The sequence below is a fragment of the Chaetodon trifascialis genome, chromosome 8 (assembly GCF_039877785.1).
Source record: "Chaetodon trifascialis isolate fChaTrf1 chromosome 8, fChaTrf1.hap1, whole genome shotgun sequence".
NCBI classification, from domain to species: Eukaryota; Metazoa; Chordata; class Actinopteri; order Chaetodontiformes; family Chaetodontidae; genus Chaetodon; species Chaetodon trifascialis.
The window spans coordinates 7,413,951-7,435,340 of NC_092063.1; the positions used below are offsets into that span (position 1 = coordinate 7,413,951).

The 21,390-nt window shown below is 46.4% G+C and overlaps 1 protein-coding gene across 1 annotated transcript in view; it reads left to right on the forward strand.

Annotated features, from left to right (window-relative positions):
• LOC139335744 (ankyrin repeat and SAM domain-containing protein 1A) overlaps nt 1-21,390 on the forward strand; it is a 66,264-nt gene that overhangs the window by 32,105 nt on the left and 12,769 nt on the right. Inside the window, exons 15-18 of the mRNA XM_070969510.1 lie at nt 509-993; nt 10,726-10,782; nt 12,180-12,249; nt 15,454-15,569. Coding sequence (XP_070825611.1) covers nt 509-993; nt 10,726-10,782; nt 12,180-12,249; nt 15,454-15,569 — 728 coding nt within the window. The remainder of the gene's footprint in view (nt 1-508; nt 994-10,725; nt 10,783-12,179; nt 12,250-15,453; nt 15,570-21,390) is intronic.

Genomic DNA, 21,390 nt, shown 5'->3' on the forward strand with positions numbered 1-21,390 from the left:
TTAAGGAGTTGTTTTCGTTGGAGAAGGCAGACGATGTAAGTTTCACTCCTCTTGTTATTTTTCTGTTGTGTGTTCTGGCGGGTTTTTTCCGTCCTGTGGTTGGCGTCTGAACTGTTGTTCGGTTGCTTGGGGCAACTCTTAGTGTTATGTCAGTTTGAGGGAAAACGGCCCAAACAGACAAGTGGGCCTGTGAGTTAAGCCAGTGACGAAGATGACGAGTTTCAGCTGCCTGTTAGAAAACGCAGCCAGTCAGGCTCCGGCAGATAGTCGTGAGACGGCTGCAAGCTGGGTTTGGAATTCTGTTATTTCTCCAGCCAACATACGCCTTCTCTTTTTCTCTCCGTCACTCCTGGTAGGAAACAATTACAGATCTGTTTCTGGGCTCATGTGGGCGGTTTCTTATTAGCCCTGCTCTCAGGATCTGCCCCTCAGTTAGAGGTCCACTCTCCAGCCCTCACATGCGACTCTTTCTTCGCTGACTTTGTCCGTTCTTTCTCTCTTTCTGTAGACAACTCCCAGGATCAAGGAGCAGGTGTGCCGGAGCAGTTCACCGGCCTCCTGCACGGATCCTCCCCCGTCTTCGACTGCCGCGAGGAGCCCTTCAGGCTTCCAGGTGTTCAGCCATCCAGCCAGGGCCAGCCAGAACCCAAAAAATCCACTAAAGCGAAGCAGGAAGCAGCAGCTGCTGCGCCGCCACCTAGCCGTCCCAGCATGGCCGCCATCCTGACAGACTGTGACCCAAAAGCAATTTACGCAACTGTGAACAAGGAGCCCAGGGACTCAGGGGCCGGGGCAGGGGCTGCCGCTCGGATGCGCCCTCCCGGGGACCTGAAGCTGGCACGCAGCCTCTCCAAGTCCGACTCCGACTTGCTCGTGTCGCCTCCTAGTGAGGAGGAAGGAGGACTGGGAAACCGTAGCGAGTCTGTGTCTAACTGTAGCACTGGCAAGAAGAGGCTGGAGAAATCTCCCTCTTTCACCTCAGAATGGGACGAGGTAAGTGTTCGGTCTCACTGATATGAAAACCTTTTTGGTTTTACCAAACATAATGCAGAAATAAAGGTGCTCGAGGTAATTTAGAATCGTTAAATTCCCAGTGAAGTGAAAGCATCGGTCGGGCTCTGAAGACTACAGCTCATTACTGACTAATGTGAACGTTTCTTAAAGGCGTTTAATGTGTTCAAATGCAGCAGTTTTTCAATGATTTAACAGCAAAATGTTTCATCGGCGCACAGAAAAAGAGTTTTATAAAACTTTTCTGAAAAACTTGACACCAGATGAATATGCCGGAGATACGATTCTGAAGCACATGAAAGAATATTGAAACTGAATGTAGTGAGCGGATTTTTTCTAAAAATGTGTCATGAAGAGCCACGGGGAGCAAGCCAGCGATATGTGGAGCACACACATTTTATGAAGCCTGGCTGCAGTAATACACCAATTCATGGACGCAGATATTAAATCTCTTATTTCAACAGTCGAGTTCAAGCATCAATCCAAATACGAGTCGTTGTCTGAGATTCCCCTTGTGTCTTCTTTGTTAGGCCTAAGTGAGCTTGTCCTGCAGCCAAAAGACATTTGTCCACAGCTAGGAAATTGATCCAATGGAAACCTCAGTATCTACTGTAAACAGTTCTGTTGACTGCAGTCAGCTCACCTGTTGGCACTGTGCTACCTGCAGCTCAATGACAGCGACGGAAAACATGTTTGCACGTGTACACAGTCCAGGTATTTAAATTAGTACAGTTCATTTCTTCAGAATTTTCATTTTGCGGCTTATGTTCTCCCAAAAAATTGAAAATTTCCCCTGGCCTTAAACGGGTGTATTTTTATTTCCTCAATCCTGTCTTGTGTTCGTTATCACGGCGGATATTCAAAGCTAAATATACCCCTCCATTCAGCGCTTTAATGCTTTGTCTGGGACGTAGATAAAGAGCCGAGCGGAGCCACGGAGAGGAGAGATTAGAGGAGACAAGAGGATGGGGATAAAACAGCCGAGGAGCCGGGAGAGTAAGACAAGAGACGGAGATTTGGAAATTGAGATTCGGGAAAACGTAAACGCTGCAGATCTGTCTCACTTCAGCTGTTGTCTCCGTCTCTTGCAGAGGCTTCAGAAACCAACCTGAGTTTATGTGAAGGCATCACGAAACACACCACTGAAGGAGAAGTTCTCACAGAAATCCCCTTTCGTCTTCTTCTTCTTCTTCTTCTTAAACTATGCTGCGTGCATCACATTATTAGGTCCGAATGTCTGATCATGAATCAGAAGAGGTATATTCACACAAGTCTGAGCAATTAACATGATTTCCTCTTTCTGCTCTTTTCCCACAACAATCCTCTTATTGTTAGTAGGATTAATGATATCCTCCAAGCTTCTCAATCAAGCGTTAGCATAAGCTATCCGCTAGCATCTCGGCCACGCTCCCTGGCTTTGTTGGTATTCTGCTCCGTTTCTGTCGTTGAGAACATGCATCTCACAACTTTTGCTCCACTGCCGCGAGTCCACGAGATGCGATTTACACGTTGCGTTTATGATGCCAGATGGAGCAAAGCACGGGCTCAGATAGCACCGCTAATGCTTCCCCTCCTCGGCGAGGAGATCATATTGCTGCCTGGCGTTCCTCTTACACCACCCTATCAGAACAGCCCCGGTGAGCTGAGCTGATGGCGGCTTTGAAGTCGATATCTTGGCCATGGTTTGTGTGCCGGTGGTCGTCCGCTCACCTTGCTAACCTCTCCAGTATTAGGAGGCAGGTTGGTTGGTTGGTTGGTTGGTTGGTTGGTTGGTCGTTCGGTTGGGGGATGCTGTTACTCTGTGTTGGGAAAGTGAATGAAATGCAAAACATCTGTGCACAGGTTTGATCCATTGTTGACTTTCCACTGATAATTATTAGACTGTGCTGAGATTTTCTAGCCTTTAAGACTATTTTTTTGCAGAATCTGAGCAGTTCTGCACAACTAAACCTGAATCATGCATCACTGTTGCAGCATTTTGCATTGCCGTGTAATGATTATGACCTCCTCACCAGCCATTGTTGTTAGAGCTTTTCTCTAATTAGCTCATCTGCCTGTCTCTGCTGTCAAAGTGTGACTGTATTATCTATGTCAGTGACGTGCGGCCGTAAACGGCGCCAGCTGTTGAGTTGATGTTGCCGCAGTCCTGCGCTCACTGACGGAGCTTTATAGACCGTAGTGGAGGAGAATGTCTTTGAGGGGCGTTTATGCATGACAGCAAATTGGCCTGATGTTTGTTGTGTCTGGAAATACTCTGAAAACCCTCAGCTGGGCAGGGACCTGTACACAAGGCCTCTAACAGGAGCTCAGCAAAGTTCAAAAGGCCTGTGTGGCCTGAAGGCAGAGCGCTGCACCTTGGCAGCGTGGCTCCTTCTTTCTTGTGAACAGCCTGCGTAACCTTGTCTTTGGGGTTTTATAGCCGTGAGCGCCACAGCGGAGGGTTTCGCCTTGATCTGCTTCAGCGCTGCCAGACGTTAGCAAACATAACTTTAGTTTATAGTTTCGTCAAAGCGTGCCAAGGGAACACTCATTGCATATTGAAGGTAGTATTTTACTAAAGTTACTACAAATCAAAAACAAAAACTGACCTTCAGTACTTCATCTGGACCACAGCTGTAGTGAGCAGTGCAAAGCGATGCCAGAGTTTGAGCTAGAGTTTTTAGCAAATAGCAATTATTCTGTGATTCCTGGACGCTGTAGTAATTAGATATGTCAGCCAATGTTGGCTCATGGCAGTTATATAGATGTATGTATCAATATAATGGTGTTTTATCCAGTACATTTCTCAGATTTAAGGGACTTTATCAACAGTTTTTATTCAGATTAGGGGTTTTGTGAAGAAAATAAACAATAACTAATATGCCATTATATCAACATCAGTCAGGCTGTAGTAGTATCGTCCTGTTTCAAGTACTCTGCATTATGTTAGAGCATAGTCCTCAGGGCTGCAACTAAGTATTATATACAGGCATCACATATATGCTTTCAATTGCGGATCTGTCAGTTAAATTTTGTGAATGATGATTTTATCAACAAGTTGTAGCCCAACCAGTAAGAAAAAGTTGTCTGACAGTGATTGGTATCAGTCATACAAACAAATACTTGAGGCCAAGACGCACACTGAGCTGATAGTTTTCCAGCTTTACAACATGTCAGTGCTCTCTGGTGGACAAACTATGGAATGATGACGCCGTCTCTAAATGACCTCAGACCTGGTTGAACACCAGCTGATTTATTTACAATAAGCTGATATTGGCCTGCTTGAGTTAATGGTATTTGAATCAAAACTCAAAGCGTGGTCTTATTTTAACATTGTTTATTATTCATTGCTCAAAAAATCCAAAGGCTTTCAGCTCTCATGATATAATAGAGGCAGAGGAAAGTTGCTGCGTCGCCATCCCTCTGCAGAGCAGTGTGGGTGATAAGGTCAGTAAAGGGGAACATTTGGTGTGCTTGAATCTTGTAATTCCCCTTTCAGACTTTCTGGTCGCAGGCAGGGCGCTGCGCAGTCTAATTATCCAGTTTAAGGAACACCTCACCTCCTCAGACTGTATCTGAGGGATGTGGCCTCTGAGAGCATGACAGGATTAAGGCAGGCATGACATTATTCGCTTATTGGAGCTTGCCGCTCTTCCCCGATGCCCTCAGCAGGCACTAATAATCCTGTAGCTCTTCTGTTGTCTTCTCCTGGGGGCGTCTGCACAGATGAACCGAATAGACTGAGCTTGAGAATTGATCTGGCTGTATAAGAAAAAAGGCGGCGGAGGAGGAGGCACAAGCATGCCCTCCCATGAGGCAGCAGAGCAGGCTGTATTATTGGCCCCGAACGGAAGAGGAGATCTTGTCAGTGAAAAGGAGATACACTTCAGGCGATGGCCTCATTTACTGTATGTGCACCATACTAGCGCGCCTGTTACCGAGTGAACTGGCCGGATTTAAGTTCTGAAGTCCCAAAGTAGGCTTCTGGCAAAGAGCATCACAATTCATCCTTAATTATTCATTCGCCCCAAGGGAGCTCGTTTTATTTACTCCCAGTCTGTCGGCCGCAGATGAAATTGTTTTGGGATATTACAAACAGTGCCTTTGACCTTGAAGAGGTGTGATTTCGCCCCGTCTGTCAGCACAGAATAAATTGTGATTCTCCCCCAGAGGAGGCTGCAAATCACGACCTGATGGAGCTCATGTGTGTGCAGGTTCCTCATCATGCTCCCTGTCAGGCCGAGTAGACCAGCAGATCTCACATTCACGCACGGCAGCCCGAGTGAATCCCTAATGCGAAAGCAGCGATATACAAAAGGCACCACAGCTGGCAGGCCGCAACGGCAGCAGCGATCGCATGATGTAGCATTTCTGACACTATTTCCAAAATGCGATTAAGTATTTTTGATTCAGCTGAAAGTGATGGGATGTTTATTAGAAGCCTCGGCTGGCGGCCTGTTAGAATCCTTGAAGGAGATATTACTTCTGAAAGGCAATTTCTTTTGTCCAATTTAGGAGCCGCGGTTAATGTTAATGAACTCGGAAGCCCATTACTTCTCACTTGAATAGTGATTCCGATGCCTGGGAGTTGTGTGCTGAAAGCAGAGGGAAGAGCCGCGCGTCTTTCGTCTCCTCTTCCTTTCAGGGAATAAGCCTGCGTTTGCTTGAAATGGAAATGTTCACACCGCCGATGTAAAGTGCATAGCGAATGAGAGGGAGTGTGCGGGGGGAGAGTCGTTAAAGTTTGATTGGGCGTAACCCAGCCTGCACTTTTCCTTAATGATGTTGGGAGTGTCCTGAAAATTGAAGACTCCCTCTTCTGTTCGCTCTCCTGGGCCCGTGTTGCTCCTTCCACGCCGTTTCCTTTGGCCGTTGCTCTCTGTGAGGCGCAGCCGTCTCGCCGGTCACGACTGGCTGCTCTGGAATACTCTACTGAGCTGTGTGACAGCATTTGGACGAGGGGTCCCAGGACATTACCAAACCCACCCCCCAGAGCATTCACACACACACACACACACACACACACACACACACACACACACACACACACACACACACACACACACACACACACCCCTTTAAAAAACATCTTTTTCTTCTTTAAATCTGGTTCGCTAAATATTCCCGTTCTCACACCCTCGTCCCTTTCCTTTCTATATCTGTCTTGCTCCTTCGCCCACCCACCCCTTTCATCACATGAGCTGCGCACACCCATGGATACACTGCCTCTGGTTTCACGACAAGGAGATTTGACTTGCATGAGGTCTTGGCCTATGCATCTCTCCATTTAAGGAGCTCTGAGTGTGTGTGTGTGTGTGTGTTTTGTGCTCTACGCGCGGGGTGTGTGCTGGTGTGTAAAGCGCATGCTAATGCGGGTTGGTCTTGGTCCTTGGGATCAGACTGAAGATGACAATCCAGGGGGCACATTGTGTGGGCCAGCAAGCTGAGCTCCACAGATGGGAGGAGAGAGAGCGAGACAGAGAGCTGTAGACAGAAGGAGAGGGCCGCCATCCTCAGCCCCATTTCACTTCTAACTTCATTTTCGATTCGCACTCCACAGATCCAGTAGCTGCCATGAAACCAGCTTTTGTGAGTATTGATTCCCTTACAGGCAGCAGCTCCTACCGGAGGTTCATTAATCTTGTCTACCTGCCATGAATGAATTGAACGGGAAAATATCTGAGGCTTTCTAGCATTTCTTTGGATATTATATTTCCTGTAAAGCCTGTTCGATCGGTAAGCGCATTGCTTTATTTGCTAAATACGGCACGGTGGAATGAGGAAAAGCTCGAGCCTCTCCCTCAATGTTGTCCTTCTGCTTCTGAGTGTGTAAAAAGTTAATCCTCTGTGGCATTTGAAACTCTACGGGCACGTCATGCAGCATGTCTTTGTTCTTTGTGGCCCTCTTATATGGCCATGTTCTTGTACTCGCAGCAGATTTGGCACTGCTTTTATTTTCTGTGAGGAGACAAGTGGCCTCAGTGTTTGTCGGGGAGAAGTCTCATGTTTTTCACCTGCTGAGATCAAACCAAACTGTGGGTGTGTGTCGCGGCCCCGGCGCAACCCGCAGGGGAAATCTATTCTCTAATCCCCACCAGGGGAGCCACGGGGGGCTGAGACATGCAGCCACTACTTAATGTTCCTCCAGTCTTGTCACTGGAGAGAAGGGATGCCCTTTCTGTTTCAAGTCCAACCAGTTTAAACTCACTGGAAGGTGTATGCATGTTTATGTATTTCTGCATCCTTTGGGGACGAGTTTGCAAAGTTTTGAAGTTGTGTGAAAGGACATCGTTCCTACAGACACAAGCGTGACATTGGGCTATTTCAGGAGGATGTTGATGGGAGTGCTGACAGTGCTTTGCCCCACAGTGGCATTGAGGTGTTGGCACCTGCTTTAGACGCTGGTGTGCTTGTGTTCCCCTTGATGCCATTCACTAGTCCACAGTTTTCATCCAGCCCTTGTTTTGGTGCCAGCTCGCCAATTTGAGGCCGGTGGTCTGGGCACACTCTCTCTGCAGCAGCCTTTTGTTTTCACCCCGAACGAGCGCTGCCAGGCATCCTTTAGCCCCCCCGCTTCAGTTGCATAGTGTTCGAGATTCTCAAGGCCGATAAAGAAAGAACACTTTATGTTTTCAGATCACTGAGAAATAGCAGTGGAGTTATTCTGCTCGGTCATCCTGGAGCGGCAGCCCAGCTGTGAGAAGCATGATAAATGGGTTCATGGCTCTTTAATCGCCCCCTGACCATCTCTCCTCACTGCTAGCTCTTCAGCTGTTGACCCTCCACCTCGCCGCTGACTTCTGACCCCTCCTCATTGTATCTCCTCGCTCATAGCGAGTCCCGCTCACAATGGACGCCTCTCCATTTCAGGTCTCTTGTATTGATTTCATCCTGCTGCACAAAAACACATCCCTCTCTCTCTCCTCTATTAATTCTCACGGCACAGAGCTTCTTAGTGCTTGGCCATGAAATCTGGAGGCTTTTTCTTGTGGTGGATGTGTTTTACCTTGAGGAAATCACTGGGCCGTGTCCCCTGATAAGGATATATTTACCCAGCTCCAACGCTGTATCACACCTGCCTTTCACGGTAGCTGCTTTTAAATCTCATTGGACCAGCTAGTATTCCCTTTTTTATGAGACTGGACAAGTGAAGCCGATGCACCGAGACTGCAAGCAGCCGTGTGTGTTTTTGTTCTAGCATCCATTCTCATACTTGCATTGTGTTTAAACGGAAAGCTCGGTACGCTGTCCTCACCTGCAGTGTGTTTCAGACAGTCATTCTGAGTGATTTCTTCGAATTCAAGGCAGTTCGATGCATTCAGAAAGTTGCTGAAGAAATAACTTGACAGCTGGATGGCATGTCTGAGCGAGATCACAGCTCCTTATTGTCCCCATTCTGCTCATTATGGAAGAGTGATGCCACTGATGGGAGCATTATCCTCCCTTCAGGACAGACCTCGGCCTCTTTATGAGGAGGGAGCACTACCCCGTCCCCCTGTGTGTGTGTGTGTGTGTGTGTGTGTGTGTGTGTGTGTGTGTGTGTGTGTGTGTGTGTGTGTGTGTGTGTGAGTGACTTTACATATTGCACCCCCGATTAACAGCGCTGTTCAGCAGCTTTCCAATTGGCTACGTCCTGCTGAGGCCTCATAATTTAGGCTATTACTGGAACAACATAAACTTGACATGTCGAGACTCTAATGTATTCAGGACAGAGAAAAGATGTTGAGCTGAACACACCTGCAGCAGCCAGTGAGGCTCTGCTGGAGGAATATCAGCGACCAAAAACACACACTTGTGGGCTCATCAACACGATGAGTGATGTATACTTACAAATTAACTCCCTACACACTCTCTCCTCTCCTGTCCCCGCCTGAACCCGCCCAGTCCTCGTCGTCCTGGTCGGCGCTGCAGTAAATCTCCTCGGTTTTGTCATTTGTCCTCGTCCAAATGACAAGACGCACTCCCAAACCAACCAATGAAAACTTCGTTGACTGTCATGGGGCAGATTTAGTGAAAAAAACACATTGCACACTACTTGCTCAGAAACACAAGGCAGGCAGACACAGTTAGCGACTAAGCTGGTGAACGCAGTGAAGCGTTTGTCAGGGGCAAACATTTCTTTCACGAGTTGGAGGAGAACAAAATCAGAGCTAAAAGGAAATTAATATGAAACTTGAGTTCGTCAGGTGGCCAGAAACATGACTCCAAAAGAATTGCGATGTTGCTACGTGACTGCTAGATGTGTAAATAAGCAACTGTTTGCTAGCAACTTCTCTAAGTCAACCGAAAAGGTCATAACACATCAGTACTGTCAGGTAGCCAAAAACCAAACAAACAGTGTTTTTAGGTTTAAAGGAATGACGACCTTTTGGTAAATTTTCTTATTGACTGTCTTGCTGAGAATTCACAGAGAAGATCGATATCACTCTCATGTCTGTCTAATAAATATGAACCTGCAGACAGCCAAGTTTAGTGTTGCATAAAGACTGGAAACAGAAGGAAGTGGCTAGCCTGGCTCTGTCCACGTTTAAAGCCCACTAATTGATGTGTTTGTATCTTGTTTGTTTAATCTGAAGTAACGTGTTAATAACCGAGCCTTCGTGGTGCTGGCAAGCAGATTTTGCTGCCTTTCGACTGAGCTTGGCTAGGTGTTTTCTCCTTTCTCCAGTCTTTGTGCTAAGCTAAGATAACTGGCTAATGGGATTAGCTTCATATGTCCTGCACATGTGTAAGAGTGGTATCCATCTCCTTATCTAACTCTCAAGAGGAATGTAAGACTGTGGAAGGACACATTTCCCAAAATGTGGAATTGTTCCTTTAATTTGGTGGGAAGGTTGAAAGGAAGTCAGAGCTGGTAACCTCCTGCAGTCCCAAATTAAGAGCGTCACTCATTTTTCCTCAAATGTTGGAGCCCAGCCTCATCCAGCTGTTTACCCTCCAGCTGCCTGGTTTTATAGTATGGTGTCATTAGTACAATAAACAAGTCTGACTGTGGAAAAAACATGACACAACAACACCTCAGGTGCTTACTTTGTGATTATCTGCACCTGCAATAGGAAATGCTAATACTTATTTTGTGGACCATCCTTTGACACGCGCAGAGACGCTCGTACAAACAGCAGCCGCCTATTTTTGCTGACTCATGGGGGTCTTTGCTCAGGTAGGAGAGATGCTGTCAATCAACATCCATGTTTAATGACTGATGTAGTGAACATGTGGTGCTGATTGATGGAGGTTATTTGTCCAGCTTGTGTGACTAATATGCCATCTGGTCAATATGCTGTATTTTAATCAGCAGTGTGGAGAAGTAACATCAGGCAGATGGATAACTAAAATAATGTTTTCCCTCCGCTGCCCTTCCTTCGTCTCACACCTCCACTCTCCTCCTTTCCTCGCAAGAAAATAGGCGTCTTTCCTCCGAGGTGCTGAGGGCTAATGTGGAACATGAAACTAAGTGTGTGTGTAAAAGGGTGATGTATTAAGTTGCACGCTGCAGCGCAGAGTGGCGTCTTCAGGCTCCTCTGATGGATCCTCCATCCTCTTCACACACTGCTGACTCACGAGTCATGCACAGCTTTGCATTCGAAATGTTTCACTTCCGTTCAGTTTAATGTTTTCTGTACCCACTGTGTCGAGGAACTGTGTGTGAAACGGGATGATTAAAGTCCTCAGCTGGCACGGTGCAGGTAGGGAGTTCAGAAGGACAACCAAACAAAACCCTGAATTTTCTCTTAGCAGAAACCGACGACTTCTTCCACCACAAAACAGCGAAGATCTAATTCCTTTGACAGAGTAAGACGTCTACCTTCATCTAAACATCTCCCAGTCCTTTTTGGGGGGTTTAGCTCTGTCCTCTCCTGGGGCGTTCTTTGTAGAAGTAGATGGGATCCTTTCAGGCTTCACGAATGCTTTTGGAATGATATAATCTCAGTGATTATTCATTTCTCCCTCGAAGCAAGTCTAGAAACTTTAATTTACTATTAACAATCCAGCCTGACAGCAGCACATTTAAATAGATGCATCATATTTCAACTACGTACCATTTTCACTGCTGAACATCCACGTAGAGACTGATGATGAGAACCTAACAAATGTAGCCTTTGGTCTCCTGATGGCACTTTATTGCCTTTTAAATAATTATACTAACGGGGACATATTGTATAACCCGTCTGGAGGCTTTTCGAGGAGCAGCCAGTGGTGGAACATTCGCTTTCAGATAAAATATTTCCAAGAAGGCACAATAAAGATAACTAGAGCTGGAGTGACAGTACCTGACAGGTGTGACAGCAGCACTGTCAGCCTCTGCCTTCTCATTTTCGCCGCTCCTGATGTCCATGCATACTCTGGATTGGTTGAAAGGGGCAGCCTGTTATAGGTGTAATATAGCGGCTCAGTAGTCGTCTGCTGCCTCAGCGACTTTATGAATGCATTTGGAGGAAATTACAGTGTTCTGATCGTGTACGTCCACATGTATGACATGTAGATATGGTGACTGTGCTTGGAGACGGCAAGCTCTTTATGCTCACATGCATTCTGCGGAGATGCATGAGGCTACTGCACGAAATCATGGGGACGTGGGCTTCATTTTGGTTTTAGTTATTGCTCTTTCTTCTCGGGCTCTCTGTGTATTTACCTCCTTCTGCTTCGTCCTAAGAGCCTCAGGTGCCTTGAAACAATAGGTCAATGTTATCAGATCAATCACTGGGTAAATGTAAATGCACCAGCTTACATTGTTTCCGTATCTTTTTCTCTTTGCTCGAATGCCCCGACAAAACTTTTTTTCTGTGATTACTCGCTTCGGATTGAAAGGCGGGGATGTCTGTGTAAATCAGCATTGTTTAGGCTGCAGGCAGTAAATGAGACCCAGCTACCTGCAGCCAAGAGCCAACAGAAATGACTGTAATGCTGTGGCCATAAATGAGATATAAAGGCAATCAACCATGGTACAGCTGCTTCTAAGACGCCCTTCAAAGTTTTTATTTATGTCTTAAAGCCACTTTGACTGACTGTTCTTTCACTAAAGGTGCCCTTAATGCCGCCGTTTGCTTTTGCAGGGTGACTGTAACGTTTGGTGCTTTGCTGTTTAAGGCGGGGGGCCGTTCACTCTGTACGTTTGCTGGTGAGAGGTGGAGGACGAGCTACGACGGCTCCTTCAGGTTCTTATCTCTTCCTTCTGCTCCTGCCCTCAGATCGAGAAGATCATGACGCTGATCGGCGCCGGCATCGATTTCTCCAGAGATCAGCAATACGCCACGCCAGGTAGAGTACCATCGAGCGATGCCTCTGCACGCTGTTAAGTTTGGCCTCAACACCTCGAAGCTGAGTGTGTTATTTCAAATTCAGACATGAATTATCGATGAAAGCTGAAAGTTTGAGGGGAAGAAGAGTGAAGTCGGTCATTTTTCTTTTGCTCTTAGTGCTGATTTCTATCTGGTTTTACTCACCTCTGTAATAAATTTCACCACTGCTGCTTTATTTATCTCCTGTGAATCTTACTGCAAGCCCTCGAGGTTTGAATGTAAAAACCCTAAATTATACATTTGGCTGTAGGTACAGATTTCACTTGGCAGATTTACAATGTATTTCCTGCCTGCATTTCCTCTGAACCTTTGATCAAGTCTATGATGCACATGCGTTTGCTGTCACAGGAAGGTTTTGTGGAGCCGCACCTCAAGCTCTGTGCTGCACGCCGTACCCGCTCGGATTTAACTTGTAATCATCCTTCACGTTATTTGATCTGTATTGGTGCCATCAAGGGAAATCAAACCGGCGCTTGGGAGACACGGTCAATGGAGGAGCCACCTGAAAACAAATGCGATTCAGTTAACAACAGAGAATTAGGTACAAAGGTATAATGTGGGTAGACAGTTGGCCTGTTTTAATAGAGCAGATGAGGAGAGGAAGCGACATTAGCAGCTGCAGAGAAAAGGGGAGACCATGCTTTTGAATAGCTTTAGAAAATAGAAAGGGTACCCACTGGATTCATTGTGCTCGTCCTTATTTCAAAGCAGTGGTTGCTCTCAAGTGTGACACAAACCAGCTTGTTTTTAAGCCGAAGGGGCCAAGTGCAGGTCCCTAAACCCGCCTTATTCGGTCTAGCTCCTCTCTCGGTAATGTAACGTCTTTGTGTTAAGGACTGTGTACCTGCTCTCCTGTTATTCTTTAGGCTTTTCAAAAGCCTGTCGTCGGGGTTGATGGATGGTGCCCTGGGACTGTAGCAGCAAACCCAAAGAATCGACTCCTTCCCTTCAGCTTTCACATTATTCAACATTCGCCTTCAGTTTACACTTTGCCGAAGCCGCACTTACATACATCTGAGCAATGCAGCGGATCCACCACAGCACGCCTGTGCACAAAGTTGTCCGTCTTCTTATTCTACCCCTCGTGTTTGTTATGCCCTGCACTGGAGTGAGCTGTTTAAATATTAACCAGCACGCATGTCAGGGGATGAGCTCAGTTTGCTTTGTAGACTTGAGGAAAGCCGAGACCACTGCAGTAAAGTAGTTAGCGCCCCATCACTGGCGAGCCCGGGCTGAACATGCTCTAGCTGCCGCGCCCGCAGCTCTGTCTCAATGAGGCTGCTGTCAGGAGGCCATCAAGGGACTCGCTGGAGATGTGAGCAGCCACATCACTCCTCCCACCCCCCCACCCCCAATTCAGTCTGATTCCTCCTCTCAGTGTTGACTGGGGAGCAGTGATGTCTCCAGCTGATTGGCCCCGCGCCTGCAGTCTCTTCTACTTTTCTCCTCTCCAGTGATCGACTTCTACATCAGAGTGAAAGGAGCGCGGCGGAGGAGGGCGAAGAAAACTGTGAGAAAAGAAAAGACTAAAAGACAGAAGCTGCAGAAACTGCAGAGCAAATGCAAGTAATGAGGGGTGGGAGGTCTGTAGCTGACAAAGAGCAGCCACCTGCAGTGCTTCAGAGAGAGAGAGAGAGGGAGGGGAGGGAGGAGTGGAGAAGCCCATGCAACGAGGGGAGAGAGAGAGAGAGCGAGCGAGTGAGTAAGAGAGAGAGAGGAATTGCAGGCAGCAGAATTGTGAACAGCCAGGACAATAGAAGGACGCCACCTCGGCATCAGTAGGATTAGGGTGGTCCGCTCCTCAGCCTACAGTGGCTGCAGCTGGAAGCATCTTGCAGACCGTGTCAGCACTCTCGGGTCTGCAGAGGAGTTCATCCTGGGGGCCAGCTGTTACTGAAGTGCTCTGAGAAGGAGCTGATTGGATCCTTGATGAGGATTTTTGTTTTTTCTTTGACACATTTCCAAGCTTCTGGAGTGACCAAAATGGGATTTATGACACGGGAATCTCCTCTAAGACAGGATCGGTAGACGATGAGAGCGCTGACGAGGGAAAAGAAGCTTTAAAATGTGCATTTTACTCAATGATTTCTGGTTATGTTTGTTATTGTAAGTTGTCTTTCTTTCGGCGTCCTGCAGGAGGTAAAACAAGTCTAGCCGATGTGTGACTCCTTCCTGTGAGCTTGTTAACTTTTCCCTGTGGTTGGGATGCAGTCATCAGATTACAAGCTGAAGTTGACTCCAGTGTGTAATAACTGATTCCCATTGTAAAAAATGTGTTTTTCGCTTTGAAAGTGAGCTCAAACTTGACGGCATGGTCGCAGGAGTTGAGGCAGACGTCTGTCCCTGTGCAGGTTAGGCTCCTCTGGGTTCAGGCTGCCGTCAGTGCAGCTGTTTCCTTCAGTCAGTCTCAGCTCATAACCGTCGTGTCGCAGGTTGCTGTCCGTCCTGCCACTTTCCATGTTCTCACGGTAGATTCCTGTCCGGGCTCTGTGTGGTGGGTTATGTTGGGTCTGTGACTCAGGGATGAGCCTGTTTGGTAATTAACTGCCTCCTGCTTCTTGACTGCAAGTTTCCAAAGAAGTTTCCACGTGGCTGAAGCCCATTACCTTCCCTGGAAATAAACCCCTCAGTTATGAACCGCTGCTCCCCTCACTGACCCCTCTGAGTCTGCCTTCATTACAAAATAAGAGCTTAAAGACGTCAGCTGCAAGCTTTTATTTTTGGACAGAAAATGTTGCCTCCCGTTTAGGACATTTTGACTTTCGTCCAAGTTGGATGTGAACTGTTTATTTATTGTTTGCAGCAGTGGAGCGAGCATCGTGTTGATTATAAATGTGCTTTTGGCAGCTTCCCGGCTGACTGTCACAGCTAGGACTTGTGTGGATGTTAGCTGGTCGTCCACCAGCTCGTATCTCTTCTATCATCCCGTTCACCCCTGAGGTCAGGGGTACTCGAATCATCTTGGGTGACTGCGGTTCAGCCCCCGCTGCCCTGCGGGAGCTGACGCCCCGTCCACAGAGGACACTGTCTCCCCCGCCGTCCTGTTGCTGGTGCGCTCGGCTCTGCTGGCCGAGAATGATGTGGCAATGCCACGTCTCATCCTCAGAGTGCCGCTGCTACCGCCTGAAAGGTTTCTCCCTCCTGAAGCGCTTTCCCCTGTCAGCAGGTGCTGCAGGCCGGCTGCTGGACCAGCCCGTGGGAGACTGGCTGGAGCACGTGGGGCTGCCGCAGTACGAGAGCAAACTCCTCCTGAACGGCTTCGACGACCTGCACTACATGGTGAGTTCCCCGCTTCTTTTCTGCGATGTCCAAATTAACCTTAACTGACCTAAATGTTCCTGACTGACTCGTCTTTCCTCACTTTTAGGATCTTTCCTCCTCATGTCTTTCACTGTGCACTCCTGCTTAACTTTGTGTCTTTGTGCATTAATCCAGTTGATGCCAGCCTCCATTAGCAGTGAGATGATCCCATTAGCTTCGTCTGAAGTTCAATTAGCTGAAATCCTGTAATGACCCCCCTCTCTTTATCATGAGTCTGACTTGTTTTTCAGCGGCTACAAGAATTTATTATGGGAAGCATTTATTTTGGCTGGATTCAGGTCATAATTCAGTATCAAATATTAAATCACATGCTTTAGAAAATGCACAATACTCTCAACGTGGTTCAATGACAGAACCTTTTCTCACCTGCTCACCTGACATTCACCTGAGCAGAGCATTCATTGATGTTTGCTGGGTTCAAGCAGACAAGGTGCAGCTTGATCTGGGCTGTCAAGCGTTCTGATTGCAGCGCCGTTGATGTCATCATGGTTCATGCTGCACTCTCATGCTCCCAGACAGTCTGTCTCCAGCTCAGGAGGCCGCCGCCGTGGCCCCTCGCTTACATTCAGCGGGCCGGCTGCCTAAGGAGCAGCTGATGCCCAGCCAGGATGAAGGAGCATCTCGGTGAGCAATGGGATGCTGTTGCCAAGCTGACAAGTTTATAGAGCCCACAGTGTGAGGCGCCACTATGAGTTGGCTCTGCTGCTTTTGTCAGTAATGAGGACTGATGGAGGAGAGAATGAGGAGCCCAGCTGGTCGGCTGAGCCAGTGGGCATGCTGGAAATGAGACGGCCGTCTTATGTGTCAGGATAATAACTCTTTCCATCAGAACTATCACACACCTTCTCTTGAACGCACGAGGAGCCACGTGTTTGCTCGCTTCCATCCCATCCTAACACTTGATTATATTTCACTGATCAGGTGTTTGGTGAGAAAACGTGACTTTACTCAACATTGAGGTGTGTCTTCACATGCAGAAATGCCTGGAAGTAACTTGAACAACTTCCTCCATTGTCTATAAAAATCATAAATCACCTTTGTACTATAAAGGATAGAACTACATGGACTGCTTCAGACCTAAAGGTAGAAATCCTGTACAATATTATATTTAGCATTCAACTCAGCACTGAACACGAACTTTGACCCTTTGTTCATACATGCATACAGACATGCATAAGTAAATGAGACAGGATGTGCTAAATTCAATTCCCTATGCACAGGAGAGTTATCCTCCTCTTTTTTTTAATGACCACTGCTCCTGGCAGACAGACATCTGGACATGTTTGACCTCTTGATAAATCTGTGCTCATGTGTTGCTTTGCAAACTTGTGTTTATAAGAACAAGCTAACTGTGTAGCTGACAGTGTGAAACACAGCCACATTTGTGACCTGAGCGCTCTGCACGTTTGGTCACATGCTGCTACCTTCACCTGATATATTACCTGTTATCCGGCAGCAGGTTTTATCTTCAAAAGTACTTTCCTGATCCGACAGATGTTTCCCGTCTGCCTGAAAAGATCAAAGATCAAAATGTTCGCCCGGGTTGAAATCAATCTTTAAATCCCTCATTTCCACAGACGGGGAGGCTGAGAAATGTTTAAATCAAGGTTAAGGTCTGACATCATGACAGCGGCCGAATAGACTGCAGTGTGGAGTATATTCAGTGGCAAATGCAGCTAAAGTTCATGCAAACGAACGCGATTCATACAGTGAAGTTAGTTAAGCTGAAAGTCTCACAGGTGACAACACTGCAGTCCATGTTTACATCCTGCCAAAGGAGGGTCAGTGCTGATAGTTTGTTATTCAAAGCGTGTAAATTAAGACTCCATGGTCTCCAGGGAGCAGAAAAATCGACCCTTTTTGCCTCATTTTCTCATATATACACATATATTATATAACAGAACCGTTACTCCGATGAATACCAAAATAAATGTGAATTTATTTATTTATTTTATTTATTTTGTGTGGCATGGATGCGTCCTATAGGTGTAGAAGTCAGCTGTGTGTGACTAATTCCAGTGTAAAACGATGCTTGCATGAGTAATCTTTAATCTACTTTGCATAACCTGAGAGCGGAGCATTTATCTGCCTCTCTCGCTGTCACCGGTGTCATCAACACCCATGTTTAATTCTGTGTTGAAGCCTCTGAAGTTACTCTCTAGGTTTAATCTTCCTACTGTCTTTTCCAGTCTTTCACACTCTCCCTCCTCAGCCCCGAGTCCTCTTTTTTTCAAAGCGGAGAGCTGGCAATTTTTCTATCTTTAAACACGGCTTACCTGGCTCCCTGAAATCGCAGGAGGATTTAGAAAAAACCTTTCAAACAGCGCGTCCTCCCCTCAGTAAATGTTGACCTCTCTTAAAAATCCCAGTTTGGTTGGAAATGAGAAATTACCCTCTGAGTCACCTCGTCTTTGCTAAACTTTTCTAATTGTGTTTAATGTGCTCTTGTGCATTAGAGTGGATGGAGCAGGAACAGGCTGTTTCATTGTTGGCAGACAGATATTTTATCTAATTTTATTAGTCGCACCGGCCTCCAGGCACAGACTTATGGAGCTCCAAAATTAGGGCTGTATGAATGTCATTTTTTTTACCTTCAACTCTTCTAATCAGGTTTTCAGTCGAAGCTTTGAATCTCTCCTGGCATATTTCATGATGTTGTCCTTCTTAAAAAACTAATCCTCAAACAAAATCCTCAACTTGAATGAAGTTTTTTTTTTTCTTAAACTTTCTCTCATGAATTTTATCTACCAGTTTCATCAACTTACATACATAAAAATGTACTTTTATGTCTGTATTTTGAGCTCTGATACAGCCGCGTCTCTCTGCCTGAAGTCACCACTCTGTAGTCTCACTCAATGGTCCCGCCCCCAGCACGTACTGATTGGTCACACATCACATGTAATAGCCTATCAACACTGAGGCCTACGCAGATGAACTCCGGTGAATGATCAGTATTAAATCAAGAGTTAAGAAACACATTTCTGCATGAATAAGTTGTGTAAATGAACCAATAATTTGTAAAATATTTTAAGAAATTTTTAAGAAAAGTTTTTCATTCAACAAATAAGAATGATAACACAATATTTCATTAAAATTGAGTTTTGATGATTTTTAAAAATAATTTTATAATTTATTTGTTCATTTCTACCGTTTTACTTTATATATTCCTTTGATTCTTTATTTCCTAATGTCTTATCTAATTGATATTGAACACTCCATACAGATTGTCACTGATAGATTTGTTTGGAACAAATCCTCATGATTACCAAACTGATCCAGTGCATCATCTCTAAATGACACACAAACTCATTTTCACCCTTAAATGTTACAGACATCATTGCTGGAGAATCATGGCTGCCTAAAATCTAATTAAGAATATAATCCTGCCGTGATATCCTCTCTGTAGTCGGGCTGTTACAGTCAAGTCAAATTTGCGTGCGGGCAGAAATAGTCACATCTTTTTCATCATCAAATGGAAAAATTTAGCATCCGCCGAGCAGCACGCCGTACCAGCCTCTCCGAAATGATCTGAAGGCTTCTTTTAATCTTCCTGTGGGAATGAAATGCATTGAAAAACAATGGATGAGAAGCAGCATGTCAACTGTAGCAATGGGATCACTAATTAAACAGTGTTTACTCTGCCAGTCAGACTGCTGTGATCTCTGCCTCCCCTGTAGGCTCGCTTTAGAAGTGGATCAATAACGGCGGTGATTGTATTGTGTTCAAGCACCGAAGCAGAGACGAGCCTCCTCTGAAACCAATTAGACGCTTTTTATCGACTCATGGAGCAAATGTCCTGATGAAACTCTCTCTGCACGGCGGCCACACGGCTCTCCAGCCCTCGCCGTTACTGACAAGTAACGCTTGTCGAAATGAAACTGCTCCCTTTCTGTCGGCCTCTGCTCCAGAGCTGCTGGTGGCTGTATCGTCAGCTGTGACAGGGTCAGCCAGCAGAGCCCCGAGTTAGTTGGTATTCAAGGCACCGATGCGCCTCTGCAGGGGCGTCACTTTGTCTGAAGCTAGCATCCACGGAGCCAGCTGGAGAGGAACAAATTCACTTCAAGCTTTGAGTCAGTGGTGCCGACTAGAAGCAAAAACTTGTTACGAAAGAACTCAGTTTTAATCTAAAAAGTTATGCGAAGGTGTGAGAGGACATCAGTTCTGCGTCAGCCCCTGCCCCCTGCCTCTGCTTTCTCATTGTCTATAACCTGTCAGCAGTTGGTGTGCAGCCCCCAGCCAATAACAGCGAAGAGGAGAGGTCAGGACTGTAAGCATGCATCCAAGAGGAAGCTATGAAAACAGCAGGCGCAGAGCCGAAAAAATGCAAATACAACGAAGCAAAATGCCAGCGGGAAGAGGCCTGTTCCAAGATGAGAGTGAATGTAGCGCTGACTTTCATCTGCTGGCGAGCACTGAAGGAGAGGACGGAGATGAAGACGTGGAGCTTATTTTCTCTTGAACAAATAGCTAATAGGAGGTTAGCTCGGTAAAGCACCGGCTTTTCCAGTACAACACGTCTCATTCCTACAGTCGTGCAGTCCCAGTTACAAACCAGTTGGGACAGGAGCGGCTGAAAGTTGTGAAATGTTTTTATTTACATTAAAAACAGCATCCCAACTTTTTTGGAATCAGCATCGTAGCTTGCAGTGCAGCTACGAACAGGGCGATTCTGGAGGCTTTGAGGAGAAGAGGCCGAGTTTGGATGTCGCGTTTGCAGACAGTAACTGACAATTCCTGCACAGCACGCCTTTAACAAAATGCAGAGTGGTTGCTTTGGAAAGAGACAAAGCCTGCAGACAAATTGGAAATTCAGTAATGGCTCCATGCATTAGAAGCTGGAGGATTGGGAATGGATTCATTGATTTTTCTCTTGGCGTAATGGTGGTGATGCATTGTCCGATTACCCGTTTGAAAAACATTTGAGAAGGAATTAGATGGTATAAATGATTCATTTTGAAACATCCTTACCGTCTCTCCATCGCGGTTTCCTCTTAGCCCTCCTTCACAGACCCGTGTGGTCTTATGACAGCCTGTTTAGGCGAACAAACTATGATTTTCAGTGCTGTGGGTGAGCTGTCGCTTAGGCGGCCGGTATGAGCGATCCGTGGCCTCGGGCCCCTGGCCTGAATTCAGAGTGCTTTTAAACCAGAGGGACCGCCGTGGCTGTGCCCCGGATAGGCCGAGGAGAGAGCAGCATTTTAATGAGAGGACAGGAGGAAGTGGAGACGGATGGGCTGCACAAACAGAGACTCAAACCCTCCTAGCTTCCACCAGTCCAGATGTATTCTTTTCAGCCGTGTTGTGCTGATGTAAGCTTTCCCTTAACCAGCGTAGCCTCGCTTTTAGACCTGCTGAGGCCGCGGTGAGGATGAAGTGGAACCACATCAGTCAGATTTCCCCCCTGCAGAGTTGTCACCACCATGTCTGTCAAGCCGCACTGTTTTCCAAGTCTTTTTGTGGGGATAAATGGCTTATCAAGATTCGGCAGAGGTGAATGGAATATTTATGTTGCTGGAGACGGAGCTTCATCAACTCAGCCACCTTTCAAAGACGAGATGATCCCCTTCAAGCATTTTTCACCTTGTAAGGGCTCACAGTTTTATTCAGCTGGGTTTGGTTCAGGGCAGGAAAATGTGGCTTAGAGCTGCAGCGAACACTCATTTTCATTATTAGTGAATCTGACAATTTATTTTCTCAGTTATTCAATGCAGAGCTCAAGGTGACATCTTCAAGCGATTAGTTTTGTCTGGCCAACAGTCCGAAACCAAATGATATTCAG